We start from the raw sequence: 19129 nt of genomic DNA on the forward strand, positions 1-19129 counted from the left end.
CCAAGTCTGCAACACTGACAGCCCGTCCGTTCAGGCCTCCCTACAAAGCCACTCCCCCCTGAAATCATCTTGACGAATGATTTAATCTGATTGATTTGATTTATTGATTTTTGTCGGGATGTAAAGAGAAAAACAAAACAACAAATGTTTTATGAAGAAGATTACCAACTCTGGCTGATTATCTCAACCATCAGCCCACTCTCGCTCGTCTAATACTCTAAATGGGCAAAATGACATCACTCTAGTGCAGGGTAAGCTTTAATGTGCTTTAACACCTCGCCTGATGCTCTCAGCCAGTCTTCTGGAGGCCTGGCTGCAGATTAGATTTTTCTTCATAATCGTATCAGTCTACTTTAAACCATCGGCCATCCCTTTTCTATTTAATGTGAAAAAAAATCACAGTTTTATTGATCTTTGAACAGATTTCTACCTGGTTTTTTTGGAGATGTTTGGTCTATTGCTCAAGTCTTAACAGTTTGATGACCTCTTACGTTAACTCCCATTCTGTGCTGAAAAGGCTGAACATCAAGGACTTGTTCAGACTGTAAGGACTCACAGGTGATTGGATTTACTGCACTCGATAACAATCGAATTAGATTTGTTCGAGAAAAATCAGAGTCAAGGTGAACATGTACCTCATGCTCCCTTGCCTTCATTTCTTCTTTCAGGATTTGTTTTTCTTTTTACTCATCCAGCTGAGCTGCAGCTGTTTCTGCAGTTTGGCTTACTTTCACTAATGGAGGCGCTGCCCAGGTTCTGCAGCTCCCAATTATTCATCCAGTCCCCGACCGTACCCTCTTCAGCTAGAAATTGATTAGCAGATGGCAATCGGTCTTCATGGTATATTACCGCATGCCATCACCACATCTGGATATTAAATCCAAGAAACACTGTAAAGGGTTGGTTCAGCTCTGATGGCATCTAGCAATGCAGATAGAGTTTTACCACGACTTTTCTTTTAAACCAAAGAAATAGTCCCAATGATAGCTGTTGACGGAGGTCTGTCGTTTATCCAGATGGACTGGGGCACTGCTTCTGAAAGACATAATGCTGTTTAGTTACTAGAATACTTTGAAGGGATTGTCCCATTCATAGAATATTAAGGCTTAGGTTTGGTTGTGTTTGCTGAACTGCTTCACACACCGAATGCACATGATTGTGTGGCTTATACCTGACTGAGCATTTCACAGCTGTTATATCCATACGCTTCTCCAGTCTGCTTCACTGTTGAGCTTCCCCTTTCTAAAACAGGATCAGACAAATGGAGCAGTGACATACCTTGCAATAAAAATAACTAACTAACCAAAACTGTTTTTGTTCTCCTATCTCTTCCAGCTTCCTCCTGGTCTTCTCCTGCCTCATACTTTCAGTCTTTGCCACCATCAGAGAGTTCAAAAATAGCTCAGAGAGTGCCTTGTACATCCTGGTAGGTACAATTGCATTTGCTGTAAACCGACACTGCACATATATACGATCACGTCACAGGGTTAACTCCACTGTTTCGGCTTTGTCCCACAGGAAATTGTGACTATCGTGGTGTTTGGGGTGGAGTACATTGTGAGGATATGGGCCGCTGGCTGCTGCTGTCGGTACAGAGGATCGAGAGGGAGGCTAAAATTCGCCGCAAAGCCTTTCTGTGTCATAGGTGAGAAAAACAGGGTGGGAGCTTGAGTCATTTCTCTCGCCTTGCTCTCTCTAAAGAACATAACACTGTGTTTTTCCATTTCTTTTCCTGAATCAAATTCAATTCAATTGAATTCAATTTATTTTTGTATAGCCCAAAATCACAAATTACAAATTTGCCTCAGAGGGCTTTACAATATGTACACATTTGACATCCTCTTGTCCCGGGACCCTCACATCGGAACAGGAAAACTCCCCCAAAAAACCCCTTTAACGGGGAGAAAAGAGGAAGAGACCTTAGGGAGAGCAACAGAGGAGGGATCCCTCTCCCAGGATGGACAGAAGTGCAATAGATGTCATGTGTAGAACAGGATAAGTGAATTACAACACTTACGTTAACGATTTGCACATTCAAATCCTGGAGGGTTTAAGAATGTGACAACCATCTTTATCATGCTTTCTTGTGATTTTCAGCATTACATTGAGGTTATGCTAAAGATGAGATGAAGCCATGGGAAACTCAACTGAAATTTGAATTTGGAACAGCTTTTGTACTCAGTAAAGTCTAGTTCATTCAGTCTGATTTGATCAACCATGTATGGCTTTGCCAGCTCCCCAGCACGTGTGGAGCTTTATGATTTATGTTTTGCTCTCTTCCTCTCTCCAGACATCATGGTGCTGATCGCCTCAGTGTCCGTGCTGGCAGCTGGATCCAAGGGCAATGTTTTTGCCACCTCGGCCATCAGAAGTCTGAGATTCCTGCAGATCCTGCGCATGCTGCGCATGGATCGCCGCGGAGGCACCTGGAAGTTGCTCGGATCTGTAGTGTATGCCCACAGCAAGGTGACGTCATTTGCGTTATGTTTTTGTGAAGCGGTTCAGGAGGAGTCGAGCGCTCCTTCACTGAAACATCTTTTGATTAGACAGTTGGTTTTAGTAGCCAGCCATCTGCGGGGTTTAAAACCACAGCTGATGTCACTGCAGCTAAATGAACTACACTTTCTATCATGCGCAGGTTAAAAAAAAAAAAATCAAAAATCAAATTTGAGCTATCATGCTTTACATAATAATGGTAGCATAACAGAAAGACCTAAAATAATGAATAATGTAACTACAATCTTTACTATAAAAAGTACTATCATTTACTGTCTTCTATTTGATTTATGTCCACTTCCAGCATCGTGTTAGGAGAATAATTAACAATGATTTTTACCCAGAAAACATGCAGAGGAGTACTGTTCCTACCTTGAGTAATGTCTGTAGTCTTCCTCTCAGATTGTGTCCAACCTCAGCAATCTTAATAAGCTATTGCAGCCTGTATGCTGAGAGGCAAACACAGGACTTTGTAAAGTGAGGGGGACATGTCCCTATATATGCAACTATGCAACTGTGTTTGTGTCTGTGTGTGTGTGTTTTTGTGTGTGATGTGGTGAGAGGGAGAGAGGTCTGGTGTGCAGCATGTGTTGAGGGAAATAAAGACGTTCATGAAGTACCTGGTTTGCCACAGAGGGCATGCGCCTCACATAACAATGTCCGATATTATTACAGAAATGCCATTTCTTTTTAAAACCAATTTAAAGTCGTTATATCACCATTTTGCAAGGCAAAAACTTTATTACTTTGGATTCCCTGATGCTCATTGTATTGATTCTCCCTGTAGGAGCTCATCACGGCGTGGTACATAGGCTTTCTGTGTCTCATCTTGGCTTCATTCCTGGTGTACTCGGTGGAAAAGGAGTCAAATAAGGAGTTTGAGACCTATGCTGATGCTCTTTGGTGGGGACTGGTAAGATTTACCCGAAATTAAAACAAAAGATTACAGTATCCACATTATAGTTAAAGAGAAAACATTCTGTGATGTTATGTTACTGATTTCATTTCCAGTTTGCATCCGCTTTTATTTAAAAAAATCTGCAACCTTTACCACACCACTTGAATAAAGTAGTGACTTTATTTTGAACAGATCACTCTCACCACCATTGGTTATGGTGATAAGGTTCCCAAGACCTGGAATGGACGCTTGCTGGCAGCAACATTCAGCATGATCGGTGTGGCCTTCTTTGCTCTTCCCGCTGTAAGTACGAGGGATCATCAGGGGTACTTTGAATCTCGTTTTGTTGGCATGATAGTAAGCTTATAATGCTGATTGTGCCTTGTTTGTGTTCATTTAGTCTCTATTGATCATAGTGTAAAGCACTCATTGATGTGGTCTTACGGCACTCCACCAGAAAGAGTGTGTGCAGTCCTATCACATTAATTCAATCAATTTTCTCCATGAAAGACCCACCAGAATGATTATGTGTAGTGTAGTAAAGTGGCTGTAATGTATGGCAAAGTGGGTGTATTGTGTAGTGTAGTGGGTGTGTTGTGTAGTAGTTGTGTAGTGTAGTAGACACTTCTCACATCAGACATTTTGAGTTGTACTTGCAGTGAAAGCACAGGTTGAACCACTATCACAAACAATCATGGCTTGGTTACATATGACTATCTCAGTGAACCAGCATAGGGCCATGGATCTGGAGCACCTAAACAGAATGTTTGTGTTATCAATTATACCTTTGCTCTTCTTGCTGTGATATGTCTGCTGTGATATATTGGAAAAAGATGTGCAGCACTTTATATGATAATGTGCATCCAAGCCACCTAATAACTTTTCAGTCTTTTATGATTCCACTCTAGTCACTCACAAAAAGAAAGCACTCTAAGTGAGCCAGCGTGTTACATTCCATTTCTCCTCTGTGGTACTTCGACTGTAGAAATAAGCTAAAAGCTTCCTCTGAAGCCACAAAAACTCTGCTCATTTCCCCCTTTTCATTTGAAGATTTGAAGATGTCAGACTCAGCAGTAAGCTTTAAGTGAGTAGCTAAGACCTGTTCAGTTGATCACACCCACATAAACAAAGTGGATTGCTCTGTTAACAGGAAAGACTTTTTGCCACGTTCGCCAGCATTTGCGCTCACATTTCTATTACCCTGAGGCTTTGCAGACGCGTGAAAATCAGTGATATTACGTAGATCTTTTCGTTGGATTTGCTCACCGAGCTCTGCTCTGAAAGGGTTCTACAAGAGTTGCAATCCCAACTCCTGGCCGGCAGAGGTCAATACAGGTAACTAATCACTTTATGTGTCACACTGAATCTGCACAGGGCATCCTGGGTTCTGGCTTCGCCCTCAAAGTCCAAGAGCAACACAGGCAGAAACATTTTGAGAAGAGGCGTACCCCTGCAGCAGGCCTCCTCCAGGTATACAGATGTTTTTTCTTTTCAGATTTATGAAACTACCAAAACATCTCTGTTTTGTGCTCTAGACAAAAAGTAAAACATGTATTATTATTCTTTATTCCTCCATCCAGGCTTCGTGGAGGTTTTATGCTACCAACCTTTCCCGCACAGATCTGCTGTACACTTGGGATTTCTACGAGCAGACTGTAGCTGTCCCAATGTACAGGTACGGAATGAAACTGTCTGAATAGTGCTGTGCATTATTTAACTATTCGAAAAATGCACCTGTTTTCCCATATCGCATTCTGCCATCTCTCTTAAAACTGGGAAGGGCATCCTCGTCTTATTGTATCGCAAAACTCCCCTGTTGAATCAGATACGTCTGTTGTGAAGAATCACACACTGGTGTTGCTCTTCACTTTCTGCTTTCATAAGGGTCATTTTACAGCGGATGAGGCTGGTGTATTGGCAGGGCCACCGGGCGCCTCTTTGAAATGCTGCTCAAAAGACAAATTTCCAGCGGCTACTTTGTAAAATCAACCACGTATTCATCAGTCCAACTGTTTGAATCAGCAAATAAGCTGCCGTGCTTGACTTTCACGGCGTCAATTTCTGCCTTTTGTTGCATCCAAAACTAGAGGGTCGCTGCTTGTCTTCTCTATCTGGAAATGACTTCATGTTCGGTTTCATTCCACTCGTGATTTAGGGTGAAAAGGTAAGGACTAGCAGAGTAGATGACTGCCAAACTAAATGGAATTAGCTTTCAATTGCCTGGCGGCGAGCTTTCACCTTCCAACACTGACTTAGTGAAAGTGACTCAACAGAAATGCTCTTTGTCTTTTCCCAGACTTATTCCGCCTCTGAATCAGCTGGACCTGCTGAGGAATCTGAAGGGCAAGTCATTCAGGTATAAACATGACAGAGACAAAACTGATGATGATGATGATGAGTTTGGGATGCTGGTAATGGGGATAAAGAATAGTATTGCTGAAGCAATAATCTTGGAATAGAAAGAAAAATACTTTGAAATCCATATTAAAGCTACACTAATCAATATGAGAAGAGGTCATAATAACGACAACGATAGTGACCATGACACTGGTGAACAGAGTGGAGCATTTAGCAAATTGAAGACCCGATTAAATTTGGTGAAGACCAAAATATCTAAAAGCTAATTAACAGCTTGTTTCTACTGCCCCCAACTGGCCCAAAAAAGCTATTGCAGGTTTAAATAAGTTATTATTTATGTACACATCCATACCTATTGACTTAAGTGCCAGCTTTGGATTACATCATTGCTTTGTCTCCCCCTATATATTATTTGAATTTCACTGTTTTTACCATCTAGCTGCATGACTCAATATTGAGCATCTTAACAGCATGTCGATTATGACATACGGTGCAACACATGAGCGACACATGTCACAGCTGGTGTCCTTTCTCCTCACAGGAAGGACTCTCAAGCGGAAACCTTTCCCAGGTCTGTGATCCGATCGGTTCTCATCTCTCTTCACCTCCCCCGTTGGCTTCTCTTCAAATCTGCTCTTAGCTGCTGCTGAGGCACTCTTCTTGGGGGTGTGTGTGTGTGTGTGTGTGTGTGTGCGCGTGCGTGCGTGTTACACACCTCCTTCAAGAACGGTCATGCTGCATTTGCTCACATGGTGCTCACAGATCGGCTGACGTTGGCCTCACTCCCGCTCCCTCAAGTCTTCGAGCTGTTCTTTGACGCTCTAGCTTTCAGCATCGGGGGGATAAAGTGATTTGGAACACTTTACGAGCATTGCTTGATTTTGATCACATTGTTTTCAAGCCAAAGAAACAAGTGTAATTATTGACGATGTGGTAACACTTTATCATGACTTCGTAAACCATTTGCATATCTTAATTTGAACTGTTTAAAAAACAAAAAAAACATCATAAGAAAAATACGACTGGGCATTTCAAATCTTTCCACATCCTTTGTGATATGCGACTGGTTGCAAATGTATTAAAGTGTTACTTGCATCACAGTATGGCGCACACTGCTGTTTTTGTGACTGTATCCACTGCTACTTGATCTTTTTGTGTCTCCTCTACTTCCCGCCACTCCAGTAATGAAAATGCACACAATGACAGACTTTGCGGGTGCTGTCCGAGAACTATTAGGTATAGTTTGCACTGCAAGTCTGTGTGTGTCTCCTTCCTTTCCCACCTCTGTTGCTCTCCCTCTTTAATTAAACACAAAGAAAGGTAGAGGAATCACAGTATATAATGATAAATGATATGATATTTCACTGAGTAAAAGATAGTGCAGTTCTTTCAATGATGTGTACATGAGAGAGCTAATCCAGCCACAGCTGTTACGTTTCTCTCTGAAAAAACACAGATATACATCCTTGTTTATCGCCCTGTCACAGTTGATTTATGGTTTCTGTTTAGTAATGACTTTATGCCGTTGATTTGCTTGCTGCCTTTTTTTTTTTTTTTGCCTAATCAGCACTTCTGTTCAGCAGGCAAGGTGCATATTGCCTAATGCGTTTCCTTTGACCGATTCCCGCGTTATCAGTTGGAGCGCACAGTATGATGGTGAATTATTTTGCACGATTTGTGTTCACTTTTTGCATACAGTCTCTTCCTTTTTGAGGTGTGCGCTGCCACTCTGCTTCCCGTGCATGCTTGCTCGTAGCTCCCTGCTGCTTGCCCGACCCGCCGAATGCTCCACTATGTTGGTATGTGGCCATGGCTCCTTCTGCTGTAGGACATTGCCCTTTTTGCGTTTCTGCTGAGGTAAGATTCACCAGTGTTGAATTTGACAAATTCACAAGATTACACTTAGAGCAACACAGCAGTAGGATGAAGGCATTTAGTTACAGATAGTGGTGTGCCTAAATTTAATGGTGCTGTTAAAAAATAAAAAATAAAAATTGGTTACATTTCCCTCCTCAAGCCGGAAGGCCAGCCTGAAGGACAAGGTGTTCCCCAGTCCCTCCAAGGCTCCCATGGCCAAGGGGAAATCCCAGTCTCCGGGGCCAGAGGACGGGGCCGAGGCGAGTCCCGGCAAAGTCGACAAGAGCTGGAGCTTCACCGAGAAGAACCGAGGGCCAAAGCACTCCTTCAGGTCCAGGGGCAGCGCCTCGCGGCAAAACTCCGAGGGTGAGGGAGCTCCACACAGTGCAGCAGAATGAGTATTAAAGGGACAGTACCGCTACAAATACCCCTGTTTTAGGAATAGCAATTTGCCAATCGTTCGTAGTAGAATAAGTGATCAATTTGCTGTATAATTGCATTCAGGTTGAGGTGGTAAGTCTCTGAAACAGCATTCAACACTCTGAGACACTTTAAACAGTTTGCAGCTGTTTAAAGGAATATCTCTGCATTTTCTGGGGGAATTCGCTTAATCACTTTCTTCCTGAAACGGATAGATAGATCTCTCCAGCTGTCTGTTTTTAGAAGGAGGAGTTGTTGCACTTAATTGATTTACAATTAAGCCTATCTTATCTCATTGTGCAGACTGTTGCTACATACTGTGATTCCTCCCGCATGCATTCAAACATACCAGGAAGACACCCTAAAACCAACGTTTCAACATTGTCCCGGGTCGACAGAGGTCCGTTGGTCACCGGACACAGACATCTAAATGTTGTTGTCCAGCCATCACCTGTTGCTCGTCAGCCCAACCGCATCCACATGTCATCCAGGCCACTGTGTCAGCAAATAGACTTCTCTACGTCGCCGTTTCTTTGCCTTTTTTGTCAAACTATTTGAACTATTTGAACCAAGTCTCATTGGTTGTTTTTTCTTCCTCCGCTTCATGGCATGTTAAAGTGCTGATTGAAATGCAGGACGAAGACTCTGGACTGAAGAGTTCTCCAGGTCAGACAAGTCACCATGACATGTCTTCACTGTGATGCACTCTGTGATGCCTAGCTGTATATTCTGCCACATAAGTTACATAAACGTTATAATATACGCAGTTTGGTACGTGTAAATGTAAGAGCAGAGAGACCAGCCCTTTCAAACATGAACCAGAAATCATTCCGTGTCCTCCACTTGTTCCATGTTCGGAATCGATTTGTCTGCCATTGTCATCCTGTTACACTCCATAACAAGTCTTTCCCCATGTCTCTCCTCTCTCTCTCCCTCTCTCTCTCTCTCTCTCTCTCTCCCTCTCTTTGCAGCAATTGAAGGTTTAATAAGTAAGACATTGGGATATTGTATTGGTTGGATTTTATGGGGGAAATATTCAAAAGAAAAGTCAGCTACACCGGTCTGAGGAACCTGCATGTTGAAATCTGCTGGGATTTGTTCACTTGACATGAACCCTTTTTTTATTTCTATTTTCTTCTTATGAGTTTTCCTACTCAACGATAACTGTAGACTGAAGCATGATACTAGCTGAGAACAAGCATGTATTAACATTAGCATTCTCAATAAAGGTGATTATAGTGTTTATCTACATCAGTGTCAGGCCGAGTCGATTGTGGGTTCAAGTCAATTGGTGCCAAGTTATTCCAAATATTTACCCAGAGACAAAATGCCCAAAAGCCCCGCTTTATGTTGCATGAAGAGACCTCTCACTTTCCCTACCAGAACCTCTTCCAGTTTCTGTTAGACCACGATTAGGCCTTGACTCCTTTGTCTGTATGCAATACGTTTCAAAATCCATAGATTACAACGCTAATCTAGACTGTAATTGGTGGTGGGAAGAGAGTACTTGTCATTAAAGGGTTCAGTAAAGAGCTTTATCCCGTTTGTGCCTTGTAAAGCGTCTTTGGGTATTTTGAAAAGCGCTATAGAAAATCGATGTATTATTATTATTATTATTATTATCAGCACTATCCTTCAATTCTGCACCAAGTTCTATATTTTTTTTTCTTCGTTGTTCCGCAAAGCCTGCTTACCACACTCTCAAACTAACTGGCTTGAAACCAACTTGGTAATTGAATTTTGCACCTCTTTAAAGCTAAAAGCAACAGCTCTGCTTCTGCTGTGGACGCTGGGCACGTGGAAGCAGATTAAATATGCTTTATGAGTGCTCTTGTCTTTGCTCTGCAGAGGCGAGCCTCCCCGTAGAGGAAATTGGCGATGATAAGAGCTGCCACTGTGAGTTTCTCGATCAAGAATTACCACCAGGCCTGAGGGTGACAATAAGGGCAATCTGGTAAGGATTCGCTTTATTACCCAATTTGAATGGTTCTGCAATGTTTACTTCGGCAATTATGTGTTGTGTTCATAACTAATCATCAATGGTGCAAGTGTGTTTAAGGATAACTTTGCTTTTCTTGTTTCGGCCATCATTCATCCGTAATAATAACATTGTGCTTAAATTTATTGGCGAGATCTGGCAACGTGGTGACATCGCTCAAAAGAAGTCTGATGGGGCAATAAGTCAGACAGCTTTATGACTAATGTCCTGGTCAGGTAAACTTACCCGGAAGAGAAAATTAAAGTAATTGGTTTGTTGTGACCAACACAGACCCAACTTTCTGGTTCAACTTTGACCTTGTAGCATTTGGGAGCTCTCATTTTTGGTTTTCCCTCCAAATGAAGTTGGACTTTGTTGTAGTGTCCCCAGATCTCAGAAATGACTTTGTCTAGTTCAATGCCATTTTAACCAACAGTAAGGATGGCCAAAATTATGACAACAAGTCCGAGCATGATGGTTCATGCTTGACCTTTGACATAGTAGTTCGGCAAAATAATCTTCACTCAAGGTCCACTTTTTATACTTTCTTTCCTGAATACTCAATCATATCTAACATTCTTAGTGGGTGGAGTTTGCTCAGTTGCTGTGGAGTTGCTTGTATATGACCACCTGTTAACAGTTTTCCACATCGACTGTTTCAAATTGTGATGAAAGGCCTTTTTAACGAAAGATATTTTGACATGTCGCAGTAGGAAACGGTGTGAATAAAAAAAAAAATGAAAGCTGAATTCCATTTAGCTGCTTCAGTTTGAGGGCTGTGGTGCTGTGCATGCTGGTCATGGCTTATTGGGACACTTCGTCATTAACTGTCCTTTTCTGACAAGTCAAAATGTCCATTGTGCAAAAAGGCCCACTCGTGCTTAAAAAATGCTGTGTCCTTCCTCAGCGTCATGAAGTTTCTGGTGTCAAAGCGAAGGTTCAAAGAGAGCCTGCGGCCTTACGATGTCATGGATGTGATCGAGCAGTACTCGGCAGGTCACCTGGACATGCTGTCTCGCATCAAGAACCTGCAGTCCAGGCAAGTGAACGGTCGCTGTACAGTACATTGCAGTTAAAATCTGACCCACGCTCATTTCCAGGTCGTCTCAGAGTGATCGACCGTCACTTTCGCTGTGAGTCTAAATGTCGGGGTGGATTCGGAGGATGCATTTTCAGTTTATTTGTTTTGGTTCAATAATCAGTTTGAGCTCGGTGTAACAGCAGAGATGTGATTCAGTAATTCAGTGTTGGTGGTCTCGCTGGATACAAACATGTCGTGACACACAAGTCATTGATTCGCCTGTTCCATTTTGTCCGGCGACATGTGTTGTATTCAGATCCCAGTGTTGTGTGTGTAACATTTCTTTATCAAACTACGATTCACTCCTTTTGTCACGAAATCATTTTAGATCCAACATTGATGTATAATCTCATTGTTTTATCTCCCGCGAGTTAGCTCCGCCCATTTTGATCCCTCCAAAGGTCTAGAATGAATATATTCCAACAGTTGCACTCCTCATCCAATGAAGCAAGTCAGACTCACCGTAGTCTTGTGTGTGTGGAATATATTGACACGTGTTCTCCATAGCTGATGTGATTCCCGACGTTGCTTCATTTTTCATTGCGCTCATATCGTCTCTGTGTGCCTTGCCAGGATAGATATGATTGTGGGGCCCCCTCCCCCATCAACACCTCGCCATAAGAAGTCCACTGAAGACCCTAGGTTAGGTTAATAGACTGCACCACTAGAATGACCATTTTACCAGCATTATGCTCTTTACACCACAGCCCAAATATTGAAGCAGTTACAAGCTACCTTATTATTTTGATCGACGGAACCCCTTTTGAGTTTAAGCCACTGGTCTTATTTAGCCAGATGACGCATGCTAAGATAAAGTTTAACATTTGTAATCAAATAGAATCAAGACAAGAGTTGGATAAACAGCATCACGGGCGACATTTGGAGAATGTTGTGCAGCCTCTTTAGCTCTTATGTCGCGTTATATCAGCTGCTGTCAAGAAAAAGGCAGAAAAAAAGCGAGACATCCTGCTGATTTTCTGACAGAATGTTGATGAGCCGTGTCAGGTGGCCCCCACTCAACAGGGGTTCGACAGTGCTAGATGCTTGCTCTCACATTGGAGAGACAGAAGGAGAGCTCCCCCAGCAGGATGCAATGGAAATGAAGCATGAAGCACAACAAAAGCATGCCAAGTGATGCATTTTGGCCCCTAGACAGAATCTCCCCCCTCGACTCACTCTTTGCCTCATTAAAGACCGCCTGATCTCATCATGCATGCATCCACACCGTCAACCTGAAATCCATGCTTTTTCAGGAAACGTAGGCCGCCACTCATTCATTCCAAACATCCTTGTGGCTTGATGAGTATTGTCGACATTGAAGGCTTTCTTTACCTCATTTTCATGTAACGGTAGTTTACTATCATTTTGGCATCATGAACTTCTTAAGTTGAAACCCATGTGGCAGAACAGTGTTTTAATCTGAGATATTACTTTTGTCTAAATGCTAGAGTTGACCAGATAGTTGGTAAAGGTCCTAAAGCTGAGGGAGAAGCTGGAGATGACCAGAGCATGATGGGACGTCTGATCAAAGTGGAAAAGCAGGTATGAATGTTTCCTCCAGGTTTGTTAACGAGGCACGGGTGGGTTCACGTTTTGGGAACACCTTTTCTACATTGTTTGCGTATGTTTTTCTTTCTCCCTGCAGGTGAACTGCATGGACAGGAAATTGGATTTCCTGGTCAACATGTATGTGCAGCGCATGGGCATCACTCGTTCGGAAACCGAGGCCTTTTTCAACGTCAAGGAGCCGTATCCAGCCCCGCCTTACCACAGCCCGGAGGAGGACAAGCAGGAGAAGGAGGGCGAAGAGGAGGTGAAGGAGGAGAAGGAGTTGCAGACGTGCTTGGCGGCAGCTGTTTCGTGCTCGGATGGGTCTTTGGAAAAGAAAGATCCTTTGTTGGGTGTCTGCGTGGCCAGATCGGTGGGCACCCCCTCTGGCAGCCACAGCCGCCCCTCTACCTCCTGGCAGCACCAGCTAGAGCACCCCCTCAGCCAGCCCGCCTGGAACAGCAGTGTGGCCAACACCCCCTCGCCGGTCGGCGGCAGCGGCGATCACTCGCCCTCCCTGTTCCGCCTCCCGCCTCCGCCTGCTCCGGTCCACGACCGATCCTCCTCCGGCCCTGGCGGCAGAGAGAGCGGCTCTCGAAGCAGGAGGCGCCATCGGAGACGTCAGAAGGAGACCACCGTCATGGAGAGCGACACGTCCCTGTCCATCCCGTCCGTCGACCACGAGGAGCTGGAGCGCTCCTTCAGCGGCTTCAGCATCTCCCAGGCCAAGGAGGACTTCTTTGGGCCCTCTTTCTTCACAGGCTCAGGAGCCGGAGCAGGGACTGAAGCTGCAGCCGGACCGTCACTCTGTGCAAGGGTCAGACCCTTCATAGCAGAGGGGGAATCAGACACAGACTCTGAACTCTACGCTCCCTCACCTCCGTCCTTCACCGGAGAGGTGTCATGTGGAGACAGGGCATGGCCAAGACTAAAGTAGGCCATCGGGGGACCTATCAGGAGCCAACTGACTGACTGTTGCTGCTGACGATGCTATTACAGGCTATTTTAGGTTAAGTGAATGGTTACGATTAGCATTTTATTTGTGAGGATGGTAAAAATATGTACTTATAAAAACGAAAAAGTCATCCTTTATCACCTTTTTGTTTTGTTTGTGATCCAACACTTTACATGCAATGCTTGATTACAGTTGCATTGTATCCATCGAGATCATGGTCAATAGAAAAATAGCTGTTTAGGGACATTTCTTTCTTACTTGGTGACATTTCTGTTTATTTATTAGTGATGAAAGGTACGCGAGAGAACAGATGTGGGAGTGTGATTTAGGAAACTTTTTCATTTTGCACTGAACTTGTACGTGACAGGGATTTGAATGAAACATAAGAGAGAAAATCACCTTCTTTTATGAATAGTGAGTGCATTTCAGCACTTCATCTGTTACGCTGACCACTTAAACTTTGACGACATAGTGGAAGTTAGTGATGCAAGAACGTTTCAGTCTCACCACACGGTTAGCATAGTGTCTTGATAACACTTCTATACCTTTGAATGACTTGAGGTGTTTTGATGCCAAAATCTTAGCTATGATAATCCATTAGATTCTTGCAGAGAAAAAAATTAAAGAAATGTGCTTGCTTTTTAGAATGGTTTAATTCAGCCTGGTGTTCACTAAGTACTGCAGAATAACTCTCCTCAAAGTATTGCAGATACTTCCCCGTTGATAAACCAGTGAACCTGCTGCATGGCATGTTAAATGGTTGATTTAAGGACCGCGTTTAAGCTGGCTACAAAACCAGAAGAAAAGTTAGCGGACAAATTCCACGAGTGTCTCACTTCTTATACAAACAAACCGAGAGGTGAACAAGACATGAAAATGTGCGTGCATGACCAGTTTCAAGCTAAAATACGTTTGCTTTTTTTTTAATGTGGCTTTAATTGAGTTACAATCATGTGAAGGCAGCCCAAGCTTTCAGTTTTTTTTATGTCAACAAATGATGTCCACATTAAATACAAAGGCAGATGTTTAATGCCACATATGGAAACTAAAATGCACATTAACTCATATATTTTGTATTGTTATTACACAATATGCAGTTGAACTAAGTAAATCATAAGAGACACTTGTTACTCAGACATGAAGGTATTGAGCCCGCGATGCATAGGTCAGTCGTTTAGACTCTCTGCTGCTGTGTCAGTCCTGCACTAAATGAGGAAAACGCAATAAAAAGCAAGCAAAGGCAATCAAGAACCAACATCAACATGGCCTTATTTTTCACACCAATATCCATTATTTTGTAAGTTAATAAATTCTGAACATTTCATAAAAGTAGTGCAAGTGCATTTTATATATAGGAGGCTCTGTGGCTTGAGAGCGGTTGTTCTGTTACAGTTTTAGCCACTGATAATGTTAAAAGCATGGGATTGGAACATCTGAAGCATGAACAGTTTTTGTGACCTTAAAACTAACCCGAGTTATAGCAAATTGGACATTCTTCAACATTTTAACATTTGCACTAAAAATATCATTTAGTAGAGACTGTTTCACACAAGATACACAATTCATTTATTTATTCTTTTCACAAAAGAAGAAACAAACCTGCTGGCATGTTTTTTACAACCCAAAGAAAGGACCCGTAGGGTTTTTCCACAATACAGTAGCTCTTAGTTCAACACATCATGCAACTGCACCGTATTCTTCTTCAATAATAAAACTTTGTACATCACTGAAAATCATCTCTTTGGTCTCTGTCAATGCAGCAACACAGTGACATGTTCTGCTGTGAGAAGTGTATCAGCCGCGTGGTGTAACAGTGGCAACGTATCAGTAGATGGCAATCAAGAGCTTCAGCTGAGTGGGTTCTTGTCACAGTAAAACATGTGGGAGAAAAGTTGAGGCAAAAGATGGATGGATGGATGGATAGATAGACGGATGGGTGGATTGATGGATAGACGGATGGACAGATGAGAGAGATGGATAGATAGATAGATAGATAGACAGACAGACGGATGGATGGACGGACAGACAGACAGACACCCTCCAACCCAAATGCTGTATGTATTAATGAGTTATAACAAATCTACAGTGTAACTGATCTATAAAACATTAATAAAGGATTCATTAACCTTTGATAACACCATTACAACTTTTTATCCCTTATAAAGGATGATTTATCAGAAAGTGGTACCTTGAATAACTTACACACAAGGTTTTGTAACCCGACAGCAGGGATTTGCTCCCATTCAGCCACGAGAGTGTTAGTGAGGTCAGACACTGTCAAGTGCGCAATAAGGCCTTGCTCACAGTTCATCCCAAAGGGGCTGGATGGGTTTGAGGTCAGGGCTCTGTGCAGGCCAGTCATGTTCTTGTTTGGAAAAACATTTATTTTCTTTTTGAAGGGCCAGCCCCAAAATGTTAGGTCCACAAATGCATGTGGTATGTCTACATACATTTGGTCATATAGGGAAGATAAAGCCACTGAAACTTTCTACTATTGCGTGTACGTCAGCGGAAAAAAGGTTGATTTATTCATTGCTATCGCCTGACAGATCGTATTTAACAACCTATTTCACAACAATTGGCTAATGCCAGTGAAACGGCGAAGGAGCCATTCCACGCCACACGCTCAGCCCTGCATCAGCCAATGTGTTAAGTGTTGTGAGGCCAGGATTTTAGTTTGAAAGGGTGATACAAACAGGAATTGATTGGCTCATTAATAAAAGTCAGATGATGGCGACACAGCACCCAAGTCTTATTTACCTGGGGAATTGCAGATGTCTTGACCAGCCAGAGCACAAACCAGAGGACAAACAACCAGCAGGGGCAAGAATTCAGAATCTATACGGCAGGGAATATGTGAATACTCATTATACAACAACAACGTACCGAGGATGGACACAGAGTTTTGACCCAAAATGAATCACTAAGAATTTAAATTCCTCAGGGTTGTCTTTTTTCATTTTTACATGAGCACAGTGATAATGCCAATCCATTAGTTGGAGCCCATCTGCACGTGACATTTATTTAAAGATGAGAGATTTCGGTTTAAATAATGTACCATTAGATAGAAGTGGGAATTTGACCCTTCGCTGATGAATGACAAGAGCCAACAATCAATGAAACCATTGGAGACCCGGCTCTACAGGGGACCTATCGAGCGAGAGGCCAAAAACAGATGGACTGTTTGCATTTTGGTAATGGCACCGTGTGTTTCACCACCGAGTGCACCGGCAGGAACGCAATAAGAATGCAGCTCCTCCGGCAGCCTCGTTGTTAGACTTAAAACTACCTTTCCTTTCCAGCTTTTCACAATAAACTAATGACACTGAATTGATCGTGCCACAAATGTAAAAAATAAATGACCTCGCATGTTATTTCTTTAAATGAGCTGAACTGTAAAGTCACAATTTGCCACAGATGACTCTCGACATTTACAGCCGAGAGGCACGAACCACTCTGTGTCCTTGACACCAGCTGTGTTTGTGTGTAGGTCTGGTGGCCTCCATGTAAACATTTTATTTGTGTATAGTGTCAGTTAACATCAGCGAAATGCCATCACTGTCTACCAAGGGCAGACACAGGTGACCTTCCTTCGTCCCTCGGTAACACACACTCGCACACAAACACACAAATACACAAATACACGCGGGTCCATAATGAGGACTGGGGTTGGGATCAACGGTTAAATGAGATTGGCGAACATATATCACAATTTAGGTGCATTAACTTTGGCTGTGTCACAGACTAGAGGCATTGGAAGATGACCAGGACGGTCCGTGCTGCTTTACTGCTTCATAACTGCTAATGGTCGCCATTGTGATAACTCGGTGGAAAAGTGTGGCTCATATATTATATTATATGTTATATCGTGATATAAATGTGTGACAGCATAAATGCATAATCACCTTGAGGACAGAAATGTAAAGAAAGAGGGATTCATAACTACTACTCTCGTCATGTGTGGAGCTGTAACTTAACTGTGATATTGTTCCGTGTGGACAGTTTTAAAAAAAAATGACAATATTTCAGTTCTGGGTCAACAACGTAAAAAAAAAAAAGGAAAAAAAGTAGAGAATCCATGTATTGGTTCCTGTACCTCGGACTAAACCTAATTGAGTGCGCTGAGCATATCATTAATCAGCAGACAATTACAGAATGGGATTGATCTTCATTCCCTGAAGGCTTCTGCCAGAAGCAAGTCCAGTCATCGTCTATCAGATCGGAGGAAGGATATGGCAATTGTTTAAAAAGTTTAAAAAGTGCCTTAATCATCACATAACGGCAAACGTTGTGCTTGTAAGATCATGAGCTAATACGTGAAATATATTATTACATTTAAAATCCTGGAGTACAAAAATCAGTTAAATATCTTTGCTAGATTTAGCCATGGTTTGAAACTCATCTTCAAAACCCTCACTGTCACAATGCAAGTGATGATGATGATCAACCGAAAAAGCATCTTTTTTTAATGGTCATGATGTAATTGTTCATCAGACATCACGCCACGTCGTTGTGACACCTGTCCTTCTCCCTTTCACCACTCTCCAACCTCAAGCCTCTGGCCCGATCCCAGTGTCCCCCCTAAAGCCTCAAACCCTAAACCCTCAAGGACTTCGCGGGAGCGCGCCTCGAAGTCCGTGAGTCCGTAAGGGGGGGACATTGGGATTGGGCCTCTGTCTTTATTATGGAACCCTCCAAATCCCCACCTGTCCACCAGGTGCCCTCAGCCTTTCCCTCCAATTTGCCTGTCACCTGATCCAGCTCCACCCAGCACACTTGTGCCTTGTTACCTCAATTAGCACCACGGTATAACTAGCAGCTACTTCCCACTCCTGCTTGTTAACTTCCTGTTTGTGATCTGCCATCCTGAATCCCCCCCCCCCCCATTGGATTAGTTTGCTGCATTTGGATGTCTCCATGTTGCTCATAGCTGAACTGATCAGTTTAAACCTTTAAACATTCACACTGAAAACAGCTGCCTGCTGGTGCAGGAAATGATGCTGGTGAGCTTCTTTCAAATTTGACATATAGTTATTTGACACGTATAAAAATATTTAAAAATTATTTTATATTCCGATTCTAAAGGGGGAAAGATAGGACATACAATTTTATGAATGCTCTCAAAGTGCTGAGCTTGTATTGTATTATTGTCTCTGTGATTATTATTATTTTCTCTGAGCAATTGCTTCACTTTGGATTCCAAATTGTTCCCATCTTGATTTGCATGCCATGGATGAATGTATACAAAACTGAACCTAGCGTGTCTTCTCATGTCGGCTGGAGGAGAGCTAGTTAGCTGTTAGCAGCTGGTGGGAGTCCTATGGTGTGTTTGGCTGACGGAGCTAACGGGGCTGAACCCAGAACAGGACTAACAGTCAACAAGCGTTACACAGTGAACTGCAGTTTAGCTGCACAGAGCCTGTGCAGACGGCTGCATACGGTGACATAAGATTAAAATGAGAGTGAAAAACTCTGCTCTACTAAGTGCACTTGTCTAATATTTGGAAACCGTCATGTATACTGTATGTGCATGAGCTC

At 42.8% G+C, this 19129-nt stretch overlaps 1 protein-coding gene across 3 annotated transcripts in view; it reads left to right on the forward strand.

Annotated features, from left to right (window-relative positions):
* The window catches only part of kcnq2a (potassium voltage-gated channel, KQT-like subfamily, member 2a), a 26460-nt gene extending 12887 nt beyond the window's left edge, over window positions 1-13573 (forward strand). The window contains exons 2-20 of one of the 3 annotated variants that reach the window (XM_076095428.1): window positions 1336-1426; window positions 1519-1645; window positions 2291-2466; window positions 3284-3409; window positions 3587-3697; window positions 4769-4864; window positions 4975-5069; window positions 5691-5750; window positions 6294-6323; window positions 6935-6988; window positions 7770-7975; window positions 8648-8695; window positions 9001-9018; window positions 9878-9983; window positions 10915-11046; window positions 11662-11712; window positions 12537-12630; window positions 12734-12918; window positions 13006-13573. In XM_076095428.1, the coding sequence (XP_075951543.1) occupies window positions 1336-1426; window positions 1519-1645; window positions 2291-2466; window positions 3284-3409; window positions 3587-3697; window positions 4769-4864; window positions 4975-5069; window positions 5691-5750; window positions 6294-6323; window positions 6935-6988; window positions 7770-7975; window positions 8648-8695; window positions 9001-9018; window positions 9878-9983; window positions 10915-11046; window positions 11662-11712; window positions 12537-12630; window positions 12734-12918; window positions 13006-13573 (2374 nt within the window). Of the gene's footprint in view, window positions 1-1335; window positions 1427-1518; window positions 1646-2290; window positions 2467-3283; window positions 3410-3586; window positions 3698-4768; window positions 4865-4974; window positions 5070-5690; window positions 5751-6293; window positions 6324-6934; window positions 6989-7769; window positions 7976-8647; window positions 8696-9000; window positions 9019-9877; window positions 9988-10914; window positions 11047-11661; window positions 11713-12536; window positions 12631-12733 lie in introns of those variants that run through there. The other 2 variants (XM_076095427.1, XM_076095429.1) reach the window with 2 other exon arrangements.
* The last annotated feature ends 5556 nt before the right edge of the window (window positions 13574-19129 follow it).

This window comes from Anarhichas minor, unplaced genomic scaffold, assembly GCF_050575085.1.
Source record: "Anarhichas minor isolate MPS153535 unplaced genomic scaffold, ASM5057508v1 ptg000020l, whole genome shotgun sequence".
NCBI classification, from domain to species: Eukaryota; Metazoa; Chordata; class Actinopteri; order Perciformes; family Anarhichadidae; genus Anarhichas; species Anarhichas minor.